This window comes from Chelon labrosus, assembly GCF_963514085.1.
Source record: "Chelon labrosus genome assembly, chromosome: 7".
Lineage (NCBI taxonomy): Eukaryota > Metazoa > Chordata > Actinopteri > Mugiliformes > Mugilidae > Chelon > Chelon labrosus.
In genome coordinates this window covers 3623731-3641140 of record NC_140343.1, presented here as the reverse complement: position 1 = coordinate 3641140, position 17410 = coordinate 3623731, and the positions used below count along the sequence as shown (strand labels likewise).

The 17410-nt window shown below is 43.3% G+C and overlaps 1 protein-coding gene across 1 annotated transcript in view; it reads left to right on the top strand.

Moving 5' to 3' along the window:
* gmds (GDP-mannose 4,6-dehydratase) overlaps positions 1-17410 on the top strand; it is a 182553-nt gene that overhangs the window by 48923 nt on the left and 116220 nt on the right. The window contains exon 5 of the mRNA XM_084547979.1: positions 16598-16790. Coding sequence (XP_084404105.1) covers positions 16598-16790 — 193 coding nt within the window. The remainder of the gene's footprint in view (positions 1-16597; positions 16791-17410) is intronic.

Genomic DNA, 17410 nt, shown 5'->3' with positions numbered 1-17410 from the left:
GTGACCGGTAGAAGTAGAAGGTTTTTTTTTTTTTGTTGTTTGTTTTTTTTATAAATATGAGAGCTACAAATGGGAAAAAATGAATGAAAATCACAGTCACCACATGTAGCAGAGGTAGACAGACATGGTAATGACAGAGTGTCCAGTAAGTAGGTGCAAAAAGGTATGTCCATTGTCTATTGTGTCTCCTGCCAAAAAGCCCAATTTCAGACTTTTTTAGATTTCAAGCTCAACAAAAATGTAAAAGAAATTAGCTACAAGATGACCTGATTTTGGGAAGTTATCTTTGCTTTTGAAATGTTGAAGAACCGGGTTTGGACGTCTGCAGTAGTCAGGCTACTTTGGCGTCTGTAAACATGCCGTCATGCTTGACGATGGGAGGTTGTGTGCGCAGAAGGGGGTTAGACTTTATGCAGAAGACCAATCTCTCCTCCTTTGGAACTAACTGGAGTAAAGGGTTAGGGTTACGTCATTTCCAAATGCATAATCAAAACCCACATACGCATACATACAGTATACAGTGGATTTAGCGAAGAAGGAAACATTCCCATCTGCAGAACTGACTAACAGTGCAGCAGAATATGCTGTTTTAAGAGGATTTTTCAGAGGGACAGGCAGCTCAGAAGACCTACTAAAGAAAACCTGCGTAAGCCAAAAAGAAAACATGTTACTCAAGTCAAATTAGCAAACATACGTTCAAGGAAATTGATGTCTTGCTCCGTGGTGCATTAGTGCTCAGCTCTAAATCAGGCTTCTGTCGTTCAAACAACATCACAGACGTGATAAACATCTCTAAAGCGACATTTTCAGTGATTCTGCAACTCAGACGGGGAGGTATTTATAACCAGTAGGCCCGGCTCGTTCCCCTGTCTCTACGACACACACACACACACACATGCAGCTGTTGTGCCGCCTCTGTCCAGGGGGTCCTGGATGGGCCTGGATAGACCGACGGGGGTTTGAGGTGGGGCAGGGAGAGCAACAGAGGGGGGGAGGTTGTGTAAATCAGGCATAATGTTGGATCAGAATCTGGGCTCCATTTTGGTCACATGGCTGTGTGACAGCTCCCAGGGCAGCCAGAGTGTGTGTTGGTATGCGCTATTGTGGCCAAACTGTGGTCTGGGTGTGTATTTATGGGAGCGTGTTCTTGTGGTTCATGTGAGTTCATACATATATATATATGTATGTGTGTGTGTGTGTTTGCAACCAAAGAGAGGTAGCACCTGCAGGGGCGGTGGTCCCCGAACTTCACTTCTATTTAAGGATCGTGCAAGAAACACCAGGGCATGGATGTGTGTGTTTTGGTGGCTTCCTCTGCTCACAAGGACAGCATTCATCAAGTGAGTGAGTGGGGCAGGATGGGTGGGGGGAGTGGGGTCGACAGGGGTGCTGCCAGATTTAAGTGGGGTCTGTGGCTGCGTCGGAGGGGTGGAAGGGGAAGAAAAGAGGGAGCAGTTGAGGAAGAATGTGCCAATTTGTCAAGTTTTACCTCTCACCACCACCATCCCCTTCCCCCTCCTCCTAATCAGAGACGATGCTGGGTGCTGATTACGGCCAAATGGGGCCTGAGCGGCGGCAGCTTGAGCAGGGGGTGCAGGGGGAGGAGGGGAAAATGATGGAGGGTGAAGGTGTTTAAAGGGGGATCAGTTTGGTCCTGACAGGGGGTCTCAGATGTGGGAGGTCCGTCATCACCTCTCTCAGCGCTCACTTTGAAGTCATCTGGTCCTGGTCAGCTGATTAAAAAAAAAAAGGGTGAGAGAGAGAGAGAGGGAGGGATAGGAAGAGATGTGTTATCTGTTCTTCAGGAGGATGTTTGTTAAAACACAGAAGAGAGATTAGAAAGGTAATTCTGGTTATTCTGGTAACACACATTAGGATTACATTACGGGACATGTTTCATCCAATACAGGGAGGAAAAGCAAAACAGAAAACACTGCACGATTCACTGCATCACTGCAACAAGTCAGCACAATTTATCTTTTATTTTGATTGGCCCGACAGATTTTTGAATCAAAATCAGAATTCTTTATTAATCCTTCAAGGAAATTGTTTTGTTGTTGCTCTTGCTCCCACAAAGTGACAGTTGCAAGGAGTCAAATACAAATAGAATAAAATAACAATATAAGAATACATAAAAAATATAAGATGCATTGCAGTACTCACAGTTTGCAAAGGTACAATGATTACAAGTGACCAAAACACACAGAAACATTGCAGATAGGTAAGTAGTTTAATAAAATTAAACATTACACAGTGCGTGTAATCAGCAGGCCTAAGGAATAAAAAGGATATAAAGCAAAGTTAAGAACACACAAGAGAGAGAGATACCAGAGAGGCTGCCACTTGCCCAGGAGTAGGCGGTGAAGTCAGTCTGGCTTACGAGCTACAAAATTTTATGAATACACGGAATAAAAAGAAGAATGAAAGAAGTTTGCATTGGGATTCGGGGTAAAAACTTCCTTTAATTTCTAAAAGCCCGACAAAACCCGTAAAACCAGAGCTTTAGTTCAGTTTAGTAGAATGATTCTGCTGCAGTACCGCTAATGTCCACTCGAGGCTCCAACAGTGAGTCAGTCCATGTCAAAGCGTCCAACTCTACAGCAGAAACAAACATGTTTACAGCCTGCTACAGAAAAGTGGTTTTGGTTTCTATAACCTTGAGTGACAGTTGGGTGTCCTCGCAGGCTGCTAGGTGTTTTCCTTGGGCCTCCGCTCCACCCATGCTCCACCTCTCTGACTGCTTTTTGGATTAGCGTTTCCAGGTCGGGCTCCTCCGCAATGCAACAAGATGAAATTCCTCACGCGCAGGGATGGCACAAACAACTCAGAAAAGAAATCTGCATCCTACTTCATTGTATAAAATAATATTTGTTGTGCCGAGTACTAGTCTGTACTTATTTTTGCAGTTTCCACCTTGTAGATTTATATTAAGTTAGCAGTCACAGGCGATCAACTGGATGCCATTATGATGATCAAAGACAGCATGTTAGATTTTATTGGTTAATTCAAAAGATGGCGTTTTAGAGGCTTTGCATTCATTTCATTTAGCAAAAAGTACTCACAATTTGCAAAGGTAAAATGTAAAGTGTTGAAAGTGGCTAACACACACAGAAACACTGCAGATAGGTAAGTAGTTTTAATAAAATGAAACATTACACAGTGCGTGTAATCAGAAGGCCTAAGGAATAAAAAGGATATAAAGCAAAGTTAAGAACACACGAGAGAGAGAGAGACACCAGAGAGGCTGCCACTTGCCCAGGAGTAGGCGGTGAAGTCAGTCCGGCTTACGAGCTACAAAATTTTATGAATACACGGAATAAAAAGAAGAATGAAAGAAGTTTGCATTGGGATTCGGGGTAAAAACTTCCTTTAATTTCTAAAAGCCCGACAAAACCTGTAAAACCAGAGCTTTAGTTCAGTTTAGTAGAATGATTCTGCTGCAGTACCGCTAATGTCCACTCGAGGCTCCAACAGTGAGTCAGTCCATGTCAAAGCGTCCAACTCTACAGCAGAAACAAACATGTTTACAGCCTGCTACAGAAAAGTGGTTTTGGTTTCTATAACCTTGAGTGACAGTTGGGTGTCCTCGCAGGCTGCTAGGTGTTTTCCTTGGGCCTCCGCTCCACCCATGCTCCACCTCTCTGACTGCTCTTTGGATTAGCGTTTCCAGGTTGGGCTCCTCCGCAATGCAACAAGATGAAATTCCTCACGCGCAGGGATGGCACAAACAACTCAGAAAAGAAATCTGCATCCTACTTCATTGTATAAAAATAATATTTGCTGCGCCGAGTACTAGTCTGTACTTATTTTTGCAGTTTCCACCTTGTAGATTTATATTACGTTAGCAGTCACAGGCGATCAACTGGATACCACTATGACGATCAAAGACAGCATGTTAGATTTTATTGGCTAATTCAAAAGATGGCGTTTTAGAGGCTTTGCATTCATTTCATTTAGCAATCTTTTTGTCTTAGGCTACTAAATGTCCTGCGATTCAGACGTTTTAGTGCAAAAAATAATTTCTCTGGTGCATTAAAACAAACTATGCAGGTGTAATTTCCAGCTTAAGTCTTGTCAAGTTAGATGCATCTCAGATTTAATTTGTCCCACTCAGAAAGAAACTTTATTATAGGAATTTAATCCACATTTTAGCCACTTTCAATGTGGACGAACTTGAAAAAAAAAAAAAAACTGGCTGCAGTTGCAGGGCTGAGTGAAGTAATCATGACGATGTGAACACAAACACAATACACAGGTAAGAGAGAGTTTTGTCATCAGAAACAAATTAAAAAATTCTGGGAATGTGAGATCTTATCTGCTCCATAACCAGCTCCAGAAAGCAAACGCATTGATATTGTTGACTAATGTGAATTACGAAGATTTTCCAAAACAATGATGCTCAGCGTTGGTATGTGTCTTTGCGGCGTGAAGCCAATTTGTCATCTCCAATTTCCTCAGCGTTCTCTCATTTTGAGTGCACGTCGATGTGTTCAGTGTCTTTTAAAAGGTAGCAGCAATGACCCGTCGTCACTTCTTATTCACATACGGTCAACGATATCAGTCTGTTTGCTTTCTGTAGCTGGTTGTAGAGTAGATAGGATCTTACATTCCCAGAATTTTCCTGTGAAACCCTTGAAAAAATGTTGTCACCGTTGACAAATCGGTTTGTACCCGTGTGTTCTTGTGTTCTCACATCGCCGTGATTGCTCCACTCAGCCCCCGGGGCAACACCGCAACCCGCTTGCACAGGGACCTGTTGCCATGTTTACACGCGTGTTTATGTTTGCGAGGTAGGAGTGAGTGATTGGTGGTGGATGTCTGTAGGGCAGATTGGTGCGATTGAGGGAAAGCAGGAATGAAGGGCTTCTTCTTTTCTTGGGTGACTTTTCCAGGGAGTTCCTGGATGTCTGATCCAACGCTGAAGGAATGGGGTGTATGAACGCACCTCTCACATCTGCTCCTCAGAGAAAAACACCGCCTTCCCCCTGCAGATACATACCTATAAGCCACAACATTAAAACCACTCACAGATGAGGTGGATAACATTGATGCAATGCTCTGTTCTGCTGGGAAACCTGGCATTCTTTGACACTCACCACCCACCTAATTATTGGCAAGGCTTCAAAGGACATAGCAGAAGAAAATGTCTCATGTGTCTAGGAATTTTTAATCAAATTGAAAGGGAAGGTGTAAAATTATTAGCTCAGAATAACTATCATGTAAACTCTTGATGAGCTGGTTCTCGAGTTTGTAGCTTAACAAAATGTTAGCAGGTAGCAAAAGAAAATGTTAAAACAAATGTTCAAAAAGAAGAATTAATTCCGAGTTGTCTATAAACCTTAGGGCTAAAACAACTTCTCAATCCGTTATATTTCTGGCAGACTCAACAAGTTCTATTGTGATTGATGTTTTGGGGCATGTAAACACACATATCTTATCGGATCGTTTTATTTAACGCCTGTGTAAACTGGAAAGTTGGAATCTTTGTCAAGAACGATCAAAAACAATATTGTCCATGTCCATGTGAACGTAGCCAGTGTTTGAGACCAGGCGCAGAAACTAGGGATGTCCCGATTGGTATCGGAGTCGATCCAGGCATTTTTTAAAATGATTGGGTTTATTTTAGGTCTGCCGTAAACCAAAACCACATCCCTGTAGCGGCAAAACGTCTTTTTCTTCTTCTTCTTTGGCTTCTTTGGCTTCAAAGCCCCCAGGAAGCCTAGAAGAAGAAGAAGAAGAAGAAGACGACCCTGTATCACTTGACTAAACGTGTCTGCCGTGTGGAAGAATTGATTCGGCACCAAAAAAGAAAACCAAATAAACAAAATACAGTACGTCGAGTCCACTCAGGCAAAGGCTGCACCCAACAACAACAACAAACACTGAACGCTGCTTTTAAAAGAAGAGATAAGTTTCCTGGAGACAGAGTCGAGGAGAAGAATCTTCCAGAGAGGGTTAGGGAGTTGATCGCAGCGTTGGATGACCAGAACATTTCTGGAGAAGAGAACCCAGGTTTTCTGGAGCTACCCTCTCCACACTACATTAACTTTGACAAAAATATTTATTGGACTGAAGCCAGTTGACTCTGGAAGACAAGGAAAGGAGGAAACTTTAAAAACTGGTGCATGGACCTTCCCTCCAAACTCTGCAGAACCCAATTTGCTTGAGCATCTGCAGGATGCACTGGAAGAAGCCCTAGCCAGTGAGGCCCAAAATGCAACCTGCAGGATCCAAGGGCATCTATGCAATATCAGACTGCACATCAACAGTATTTTACCCCATATTTTGGTGAAACGGGGGACTGCCTGCAGTGATTCAAACGGACGTTTCGTGCAATCTCTTCATCTGTGTTACCTCAGTAGGTTTCTGTAAGTTTTGCCACATGATTCCTCTGCAAAGACGCGTGTCTGGCAGTCGCACTGGGAAAACCACCTGAATAAAATGATGAGAGTTGGACCGTGAAGCGATTGCCTTGGCTCAGGCACGCAAACCTTCCTGCATTCTGGTGCCCCGAGAGACGGAGCGGGGCAAGAGCGATGGAGATACCGGCCGTCACCTGTTCACCCTTCAAGAGAGAGCGATGCAGAGAGGACTGGTGAATGAGTGAGGGAGGTAAATTCGAAATGCCGCGAGGCAGACGGGGGGACTTTCCAGACTCGACTGCATAAATCCTGAGTTTGACAGTCAATCTCCAACTCTCAGTCTGCCTGCCCTGACACACGCTCTCACAGCACGTATCTCTCCACACGTGTGCCTCACACCCTCCCACGTCTCCATCTGTCTCTTTCAGATCCACCTGATGTGTGTACATGTATTTGTCCATTGCCATAGCTGCAGCAACGCTTGCTCTAACCAAGCAGAAGACGCCTGTAATTAGACACAAAAATGCAGAGACGGAGATAGGATCGTAATGCTGAGTGCACATCAGTCGGGGGGTGGATGCATGTCATGCCATGTGCAGATCCCTGAGTTGAAAAAATAACGTTCTCCCTCCTTTATGTTTCAGTTACTTCAGTTTATTTGTTCTTTTAATGCTATCTTTGAAGCGCTCTTGAAGTTGATCCACGTTGGTCTCATTTTCCGTGTTGGAGCTCCGACTGTGCATACAGCGAGCGGCCGCAAGTAAAGAAACACCTGAATAAATGAGGGATAAAATGTCTTTAGAAATCACTCTGGCGTAGTTAATTTTTCTGTATGAAAGCGCGGTTGCCAAGAAACGTGAAAACACTTTCGGCAACTGTTCTAATCCCACGGTGATGTCGAGCTTTATTAGAGCTAAAACTCTCGTCTCGCAGGATGAAGAGGAACAGAGCACATCTCGTCACTGTCACAGACGCCGACGAGTTCTCACTGACCGACGACGTGCCGTAATCGTTCCTGCTTAAATTAAGAGGAAATGCTGGAAGCCGTTTTTCAAGTCTGTGCGCACGAGCCCAGCGCGGGAATACTTTCTTAGACTTTAGGAATCCAGGACCTTCCAGGAAGTTCTCCTGCTTCTTTACGATGGCCGAGGAACTATCAGGAGATTGCGCAGGTCAAACACGAATCTTGAAAGCCCTGCAATGTGTGCAACGGCTTTATCTTTACTCACACAAGCAATCAGACACGGCTTTGCTTCAAATTTGAGTATTTAAAGTGAGATTAAATTCAGCCTCTTAATGGATCCAAAGTCTGTGCAAACAAAAGCCAGGCAATGAGCTTTGCAAAACATGTTATCTTCTGAATCAGATTTTTTTCTCATCTATTCAAACATTAAAGGCCGTTGAAAATGCAAAAATCCTCCTTTGCAGAGTGTCAGAGACATATAGATGAGGTGAAAACACAATCATTGATGCACGGAAGTTTCCGTTCATTCCCAGGTTTTTAGAGCTGACTTTTATTTTGGGTTGCAGAGAGGGTAAGGGTGCAGATGCAGGACAGTTTGCATCGAATACTGACACTTCTTTCTCTCAGTTTACTACTAAAGATTCAGTTTACTACAGAGACATTGGGCTTGACGGATACAGACGTACGAAGGCAAATTTATGTTTTGTTTACGGTATAATTCGTGCATTTTCATTCGGAACTGTTCAACTGCTACTAAAAGTCCAAAAAAAAAAAACCTCTTCAAACAGGGAATTGAGAGTCAAGATGCACGTCTTTCAGGAATCTGTATTCAAGGCATATTTTCAAGCTGCGTGCATTTTCTTTGTCTCCTATACATTCCTTCGTTGGTGCAGGTATTAAAAGCAGCTCATGTAAACCATGTGAAGCATGTCAGCTACGTCTTTTCAGAGCTTCTATTTATAAACTGTTAACTTCAGGTGCACTGTAATTAAAACTCTTTAGACGCACGTATTATTTCCGCTTGTCACTGTGTCTACGTTTATTCCTAAGCCTTCAACTGTCACCTGTCGATGACAAAGAATTTGGTTATCAGTGAATTCTTGGTACGTGTGTGTGTGTGCGTCTCTATTGAATACTGGTGTTGTTTGAGGTTTAGCAACATGCCGATAATGTTTGGACGTGCTGACAGCAGAGCGTTGCCCTTCACATGTCAGGTAGTCACACCTGTAGCTCTGCCTGCAGTGCTGCGTAGGCCGGGGGAGTCACGCTGTTAGGAACACTCGGTTCCCCATGAGAAAACACTCAAGTAACGAATGCGCGTTCCAGCCGGATGACGCGGTAGCCTTCCACCCAAGGCTCTGCCTCGTTCTCCATGTCACTCACTGCCCACTTTGTACACCTCTCACTCTCCCAGGCTTTATTTTTGAACTCCATTGTGTCTGCAGGGAAAGGCGTATTGGCACGGCACGCGGAGGGGGGAAAAAAAAAACTAAAAAACAAATAGCACTTTTGTTTTTCTAACAGGTGTGTGTGTTTACGCACAGACGAGCTGCGAGTGTCACAATTCCAACAAGACAGAACTGGAGATGGAGAGATTCCCCCCACCTCCCCCGAGTTTCATCACAACACATGATGATGGAGATACTGCTCTGTTTGGAGAGTGGGCTGTTAGCGTGGGCCCGCATACAGCAACAGTAGCTTAGGCTACGGCGCGAAGCTTGAGAAAACATGGAAAGTGGAGCAGCGGCTTCAACTCGTTTTGTGCCACAGTAGTGCTGTGGATAACAAGCAATGCATAAATACTGATCAGACGAAACATTATGACCACCTTCCTAATATTGTGTAGGTCTCCCTTGTGCCTCCAAAACTGTTCTGACTCCTCAGAGAATGGACATGGGCCTTCTGAGGGTGTCCTGTGGTGGGGGGCCTTTGGGTCCTGTGTGTTGAGGGGAGGGGCCTCTGTGGATCGTCCCACAGATACTTGATCAGTTTGGGATCTAGTGAATTTGGAGGCCAGGTCAACACCTTGTGCTGTTCTTCATGTTTTTTTTTTAGTTGTTCCTAAAGCGTTTTTGTGTGTGTGTCTGTGTCAGGCTGCATCCTGCTGGGGATGGCTGCTGCCATCAAGGAGTGTCATTGCTATGGGGTGGGGGTGCCTGGTCTGGTCTAGGTGGGTGCTACATGTCTAAGTAACATCCACACCAATGAATGCCAGGTCCAGAAGTTTCCCAGCAGAACACTGAACTGTCACAAGATGGTCAATGTTATTTACTTCTCCTGTCAGTGGTTTTAATGTTGTGGCTGATCTGTGCAGCCATTATTTGCAGTTGTAACTGTGACTCTCTTGGGATGAGTAATCTGTAAGTATGTTAAGTTTTCAGCAACAAGGAGAACATGTATATACCATTGCGTGCATCCTCTCATTTGAAATCTCCCTGCGGTCTTGCACGACAAATCTCTTGAGATCTTCCTTGCAACGAGATTTGTCCACGTGTGAGGGAGACCCGACACATGAAAGAGGTTGCAACCCGTCCGGCCTGAAAGTTGATTGGATTTAAAAAAGTATGGCAACAGATCTGGACAAAAGCAAAGCCATATGACAGATATGGTAGTAAACTATCGTACAAATACAACAAATCTCTGAAATTCAGTCGGATCTCTTTGGTAATTCATTAAAATATTGAATTTAATCTAATTGAACCAGGACTTTATGAATTAGAAATGAATAGATTTAGTAGATCAGTAACGATGCCCAGTCTTGCTAGCCGATGCCATTGTGGTCATTTATTTCTATGCGCTATTGTGTCAGTCACCGAATCACTAGTCAGATCTCTGCGAAAATAGTAAAAAAAGTCTGAAAAAAATGTTCTGTACGGCGACTGAACCAACCAAGCAGAAAGACTGGTGAAGTCTGAGTGCATGCAGAAGAAATATATCTCATTTAGGAAACGGGAAGCATTGCAGAACACCACTTTAATATGCTACGAAAGAATTAACTACTCAGGAATCTGCAAACATTAAAGTGAGGGAGCTGCAGCTTTTGATTGTCTTTTTTAGAGGCTTCATGTTTTCGTGGGATGTTGTTTTTTTTTTTTTTTATATACGGCGTTGCCTTCATAAAGCTGATGAGTGTGGCTGGGCTGATGAAAGCGCAGTAATTGATCTGTCTGGCAGAGCGCGGGTTGCCAGGTCGGATCTAAACCTCTCCCTCTCCTGGAGGGGACTCGGCCTGTTTGTCTTTGCTCTGTTAACACACGACTGCTCTAATTTCAGTTGGCCTGTAATGTGATGAGTAAAGGTGTAATTGACTGTGGTTTCTCTCCACAAACCCCCACCCATGCTCATGCACACACACACACACACCAATAAACTCGCACTTTCTCTCTCTCTCCCTACGCTGTCTCCCTCTCTGTTTTTTTTTCTACTCCTCCTCCACGCCGAGTCTTCCCCACCTCCGGGGCATCTCGGTGATTTCTTTATTTGGGTGTTCGCGGTTGGCAGGAATGCGCCGGAGTTTCAGTGTTTGACGACGTAGTCCGCAATAATATTGAGAGAGTGAGATAGTTCCCCACTGAGGTCATTAATCTGCCTCTTTACTGGTTGTGTACACGACTCATTGTTTTAATTTAACTGTTATAATTAAAAAGTTTACTCTGGGGATTAGGGATTTTTGTTTCAGTCATTTAATCTATTTATAATTCTTCCAGTTGATGTATTTATTATTTTCTGAGTAGTCGATGAATATTTCTTTCCTTAACCGCTAAATAATAAACCCCAACTTCAGCTTTTGAACTTTTTCAAACCAAATATTTTAACGTCTTTGAAGCTTTAACCTCTATCTAATGATTCTATTCAATACAAGAGCAATTTATTACGTGTTGACCTAAACAGGAAAACGTGTCGTTTTACTGCATTCTGTCGTTAATCACAGATAGCATCAGGTGTGATTCAACTTTAATGGCCTGAGCTGACTGTAATCGGAAATTCAGACGTGTTATTAACGCCCACGTGGAGCCTAACGTTAATGGGAATCTCTGCGGTTTATTTTTATTGGTCTATATGTGCAGAGTCAAACGGCTGTAGCCTGAGAGAATCTCTTCTGAAACACGACTGATGGAGACGCAGCGACAGTACTGTAGTCCCAATACTGATGATTAGGTGATTGTTTTGAGAGGTCAGAAAGCAGGTGGATCACCTCTGTTCAGATGCCCTCACGTATCAGCTGTGGTGCAGAGGTGAGCTTCTGCGTTTGAAGAATTCCTTCACAGTAAAGGTTCGGGCCTTTTCAGGCATTTACTGGCTGCAGGAGCTGCTTTTAAATTGCGGATGTCATTGCCGCCTTAAATTGGGTTTTGTAATCTGGTGCCACGCGGCTGCAACTCAATAGTGCAACGTCTATCGAATAATGTAGGATAAGGATTTCCTTTTATGAGCAGAGATGATCCAGAATTAAAATATCCTGCAGGAGCTGAAATAAGACATTTTTATTTAGAATAGTAATTTTAGAGAGCATAAACAAGTCTGACAATACAAAAAAATATATATTTTATTCCATTTAAATGTGCCTTTTATTCTCAAATATGTTGCTCTCATGTCTTTAACAAGGCTTAAACCGCTTCCTATTATTATACATTAAATGATTCAGGAGTATCAGTTATTGAGATGATTGTGGATGCAATAAATTATTTTATTATTATTGTTATTTTTTTTTTTTTTACGGCAGTGCAATATAACCATACATGACATTTGTAAATATGCAGACGTCAAGGCAACACAGAAAACAGTATTTACATATTAATTTATTAATTTTAATTCTCTTTTTTTATACAAACATATTGTAAATACATATATATATATAACTAATATTACTCAAAGTCTGTGTTCTCTAAACATTTTTCACATTTTAATCTCTGTATTGTTGTTGAGTTTCAGTCTTCTTAGCGCACAATAGACCCATTCTTCTCCCGTGTGTGTACAACTTAATACCTACATTTTATCCTATGTACGTACGGCCATGCAGGTATGCAGCGGAGGCCACGGCTGAATAAATGTAGCTCATATTTATACATGTGTCAGAACACACACACACACACACACACACACACACACACACACACACACACTTACGGAGTCACATTCCCCAGTTTCAAGCATGCATTTCAGCAGCAGCAGCAGCAGCAGCAGCCTTGTGCGAGCAGGAAAGAAATGAAACCCCCGAATGCTGCACATATATCCTGAACATTTAGAAACACTTTTTATTTTTTTGTTAACGGATGGCTTTTCTGGGGTCGGGATATGTGCTCGGCTGTGGCGGACCCCCAATGCTGACAGAACCTGGCCGGCTTCCCAGAACAGAACAATATCTGCCAGGTCGGCCGATGGGGGCCCCAGCAGCCAAACTCCCGACCACCCCCCTCCGCCTCCATCCCCTCCAGACATACACAATCACACACATGCACAAACGTCTGGCCTTTAAACCGTCAGCGCTCAGGCCCTGCCTTACATAATGACAGAGAATGGAGGCATTAAGGCAATTTGTTTGATTTAAGTTGTCAAGGCGTCCTGGACTCTGCCCCTCTCAGCTGGTTTTGATACCCGATGTGAGCTCGTCGGTGGAGGGGGGGGGGGACAAGAGGAATGGGCTCACACAGACAACAGGACAGGGAGGGGGGGCTCAGTGTGGGACGTAAAACATAAAATAAGGTTTATGAGGTCCAGGGAGAGTGAGCATTTTTTATTTTTTTTGTGTGTCTGTTTGAGTAGTCGGTCTTCTTTCCTGGGCTCGATGGCCGTGGAGGAAACCTTGTTATTCGTGATGTTGGGTTAATAAATAAATACAATCTGAGTTGAATTAATGGATCTACAGTCCATTAGTCAACTGGAAGTCCATTCATTCCTACGGGAAGCTCTCTGATCTCCAGTTCTCTCTTTATTTTTTTGGATGTCGCGGTGGATTTTGGCTTTAATTATTTAGCTAACTGACTTTTCGGTTCCTTGACTATGTCGGCAATAAAAAGGTGTAAATGTATAATGAAAGAATTAACTAGTTTTAGCCAGAGTTTCCACTGTTTCCAGGTGAAACCAGGTGAATGGACGGTTACTAATTAAGCTTGGAGACCCAGCAAGATGAGCAATATGACGAGATCTGGTCTGTTGTTGTTTTAATTTGTTATTCACGGAGGCAACCCTTGGCTAAGGTGAAGTTTCCTTTAATCTGTAAAGAAATGTATTTCCTTGAGCCGAACACTAAAATGCACAGTCTGTAAATTCAACGAAAAACCAGGAAGTGAATGAGAGAGAAATGGGATTATATTATGCACCACTCCCCACTTTAACAACCTTTTGTCCATTTAGTTGGATTCAAAACTTCGCTATGGAGTGATTGCATATTTGTACCATTCAAAACATTTCGGTACCAATTAGGGATGTCCCTATCAAGTTAGGGTTAGGGTTAGGTTCTACATTGATCTTTTAACTTTCAGTCGCCATGCAACTATATTCAGTGCAGTAAATAGTGCTGTCACAGTTAATGTAGTGACGACCTCCATCCAAAACAGAAGAAGACGTTTTGACATTACAAAGACGTGGTTTGGGTTTATGGCAGACCTTAAATAAACAACTATAAAAGATCAGGCTTGGCTGGATCGGCCCTGATACCGATTGGGATGTCCTGCAAAAAAAGTTTTGATTCAGTGAAAAAAGCTCTATGTTAAATGCTGTTGTACAAAATCTTTAAAATTGTAAAAAGAAAGTCAAGAACCAGACACCGAAAACATATTTAGGTACAATACCACCCTAAGAAAGCAATTTGAAAGAATCCCCTCAGACTCTAGCAAGTTGAAGTTGGAGTTTGGACAAAATTATTAGTTAGTAAATAAAATTAAAATGTATAACAGCTTGACAAAAAGCAGACTTTTTTTGTACTGTAGTCAGACTTCCTTCTGAGATCATGGCGGACATCATACAACAGCTCATAATGTTCAGCCCCCGTTGAGTCTCGCTCATTCAACCGGTCACTTTTGAATATTCAGCTTCTTTTCTGGTGTTTTAGACTTTAGATTCTGTTAGACAGCTGTTGCTATTGTGGACCAGGGTGTAGCTGTAGATGCATTTATGTAATGTACAGTACGAGTCTGTGTAAATAGCCCTCTCACTTTCTCTTGTAAATGATGTAAATGTAAATGAAAATGCCAGCATGCAAAGTAAAAGCGAGAGTGGAGCGTCACAGGTAATTACACTGAGCCGTGGAGTGTAATTGAACCTGATCAAACTTGCTCACTGTGTGCACGAGTGTGTGCGCACTCCTGAGCGGAATAGAGGCCCAGTGTTCCCGGGTCCCGGCTTTAAATAAGGGGCCTTTATCTGGCCGTGTGTACAGTGCTGGTGTGAAAGCACTAAAGGGTCGAAGCGTTTCCTCGGTACAGACGTGGCTCACGCCGCTCGCTCCAGGTGTGGTGACCACTAACCAGCACGGCTTTTAACCGTCACGCCTGATTTGGAGCCTGAGGCCAACTTGGCACACACACAAGCACATACAGTCCGAGTACAGTGTCACACACACACACACACACACACACACACACAGAATCATGCATGTGCACATCCATTTCTAATTTAAACTTAATTTCCCCCCCAAGCGTTCGTTAAGTTTCCTCCCTCTTGGCCTTCAGCAGCGGTAACAGGAATTCTGGGAGTTGGAGTATTGAGTTTGAGGTCTGACCTTTCCGTTGTGCACTGATGGACTCCACAAACACTCCCAACTTTTATTAGATTTTGCCGACTTTGTGCGAAATGTGGTCCGTAATTGGAGAACATGTTTATGCAATGAAACTCGACTCACTTCTGGTCGTCACTGCTGAAAAATGGAGCCAACACTGAAACCTGCAGGTCCTCAAGTGGCTTCTAGAGCCCACCTCCAAAAACAAGTCAATCCCCATTGATCTCCGTGTCAAAATGTCCAACTTTACAGCAAAAAAAAAAGAGAATTTTCAAATAACTCGCATGTTTAAAGCGTCTGAAAAGATTTAGCCTGGAAGTCGGATTAACTTCTTTTTTTGTGGTCTGACAAAAGTCTTCTGGGCTATTCAAATCATTTGGGCAGGCTTTAAGAGTAATTATGGAGTTGAATTTGTTCACAACAAACTATCCAGTTACGTGCAAAGATTATTTTTTTTTTTATTTCTGTATTGGTTAAAAAAATGCACCCATAATGAAAACCAAATATAGTTTAACCAGACTCATATTCTAATAAGAATTTCAAGACCCCCAAATATCTCTGTTGGTGTCTTCATAGAGGTGTCATCCATCAATAGTCATCACAGGAAAAATGCTTACGAGACGGGACACTCACTGTCCGGCAGTGACAGCCACTTCACCTCTAAGCTTTAGACATGGCTGACGTAATAAACGGTGACTTTCCAGTGTGAACACAGCAAGAAAGACATTAAAGATTTAAGTTAACATGAAATATTGGTGTAAAACTAGGTATAGTGGCTTCGACAATTTGTGAGCTATTATCAGAAATTAAAATTGCAAAAAAATCTGCAATATCATCTAGGGCTGGGTTTAAAATTTCAACATGACGGCATCGTCAGATCTGAAACATGATTGGATTCAAGAAGATGTAACGACACAAAAGCAAAGCCGTATGAGAGATGTGATACTAGAGGTTAAGTCTTGTGGAAATAGCACAAATGGAACCAGTGAAGTTTAAGTAAAATAGTTTTGGAACAGAAATATCCTGTGGAACCAGCTCCCGGTTTGGGAGGCAGACACCCTCTCTACTTTTAAGATTAGGCTTAAGACTTTCTTTTTTGATCAAGCTTATAGTTAGAGCTGGACTGAACCACCCCTTAGTTATGCTGCAGTAGGCCTAGGCTGCTGGGGGACGATGCACTGAGCACATGTCCTCTCCTCTCTTCTGTCTCGCACCAAGCTCCTATCCTCTAATTTCTTTTCTCTTACACCCTTTATCTCGTTCCTCCTATCCTCTCTCTTCTCTCTCTTCTCTGTTTCTACCCGGTCGGCCTCAGGCAGATGGGTCCCTCCATATGAGCTTAAGGTTCTGCTCAAGGTTTCTTTTGAGAAGTAAAACTGAACTGAATTAAATTAAATGAATTGATACTGAAACTAGTCAGGTCCCTGTGACTCAGAATAAAGTCCATTCAGTAAATCAGTAGCAATGCCATCCATTATAGAACTGAACTAAATACAAGATGTTTCCCATGTAAATAATAATGTCTCTTTGTATCTCTCCTTCTTTTTGTCCTAGATCTCCTTTGACCTGGCCGAGTACACCGCCAACGTGGACGGCGTCGGGACGCTGCGTCTCCTGGACGCCATTAAGACGTGCGGCCTGACGGACAGCGTCAAATTCTACCAGGCCTCCACCAGCGAGCTGTACGGCAAAGTCCAGGAGATCCCTCAGAAGGAAACCACTCCCTTCTACCCTCGCTCGCCTTACGGTAACACAAATACGTCATGTAGATCCACATGAAAACCTTTTCTACCAGACACTTGCATATGGCCATGTAAGGGCATACAAACACAGATCGCTTGATGCCTCTGCAGCACTTCTTTTCCTGGTGTGTATTTGTGAATATATGTGTGTGTATGTGAGTGAATAGAGGGGGGGGCTTCAGTGCCCAGGTTTGAGCTCTCCACACACCCCGAGGCCAAACGTCTGACTAAGGACTGGAGTGGCTCTCACTTTAACAAAGACACCTTTATATCCCGGCACTCAGCACTCACTTTCAGCACACACACACACTCACCCACACACATATACACACACACACACACAGAGGCTGTACACGTGTGTCAGCGATCAGGTTTCATGTTCCCTGTTGTCTAAATGCTCTCCTCGCCGACACTTTCCCCATCTGTCAGCACTCAATACGAGGCTGCATGGGAGGTTGCATACCATCTCGAGAAGGGCTGCTCCTCTTATTAATTGGAGGGGGGGGGGGGGGGGGTGATGGGTGGCGGAGGTTGCCATGGTCACCTCCCTTCACCTCAAGTGTGCATCCCGACCTGCAGCTTAATCAACGGGCACCTCCCTTCATTTTGCTTTGGTATTCCCCTC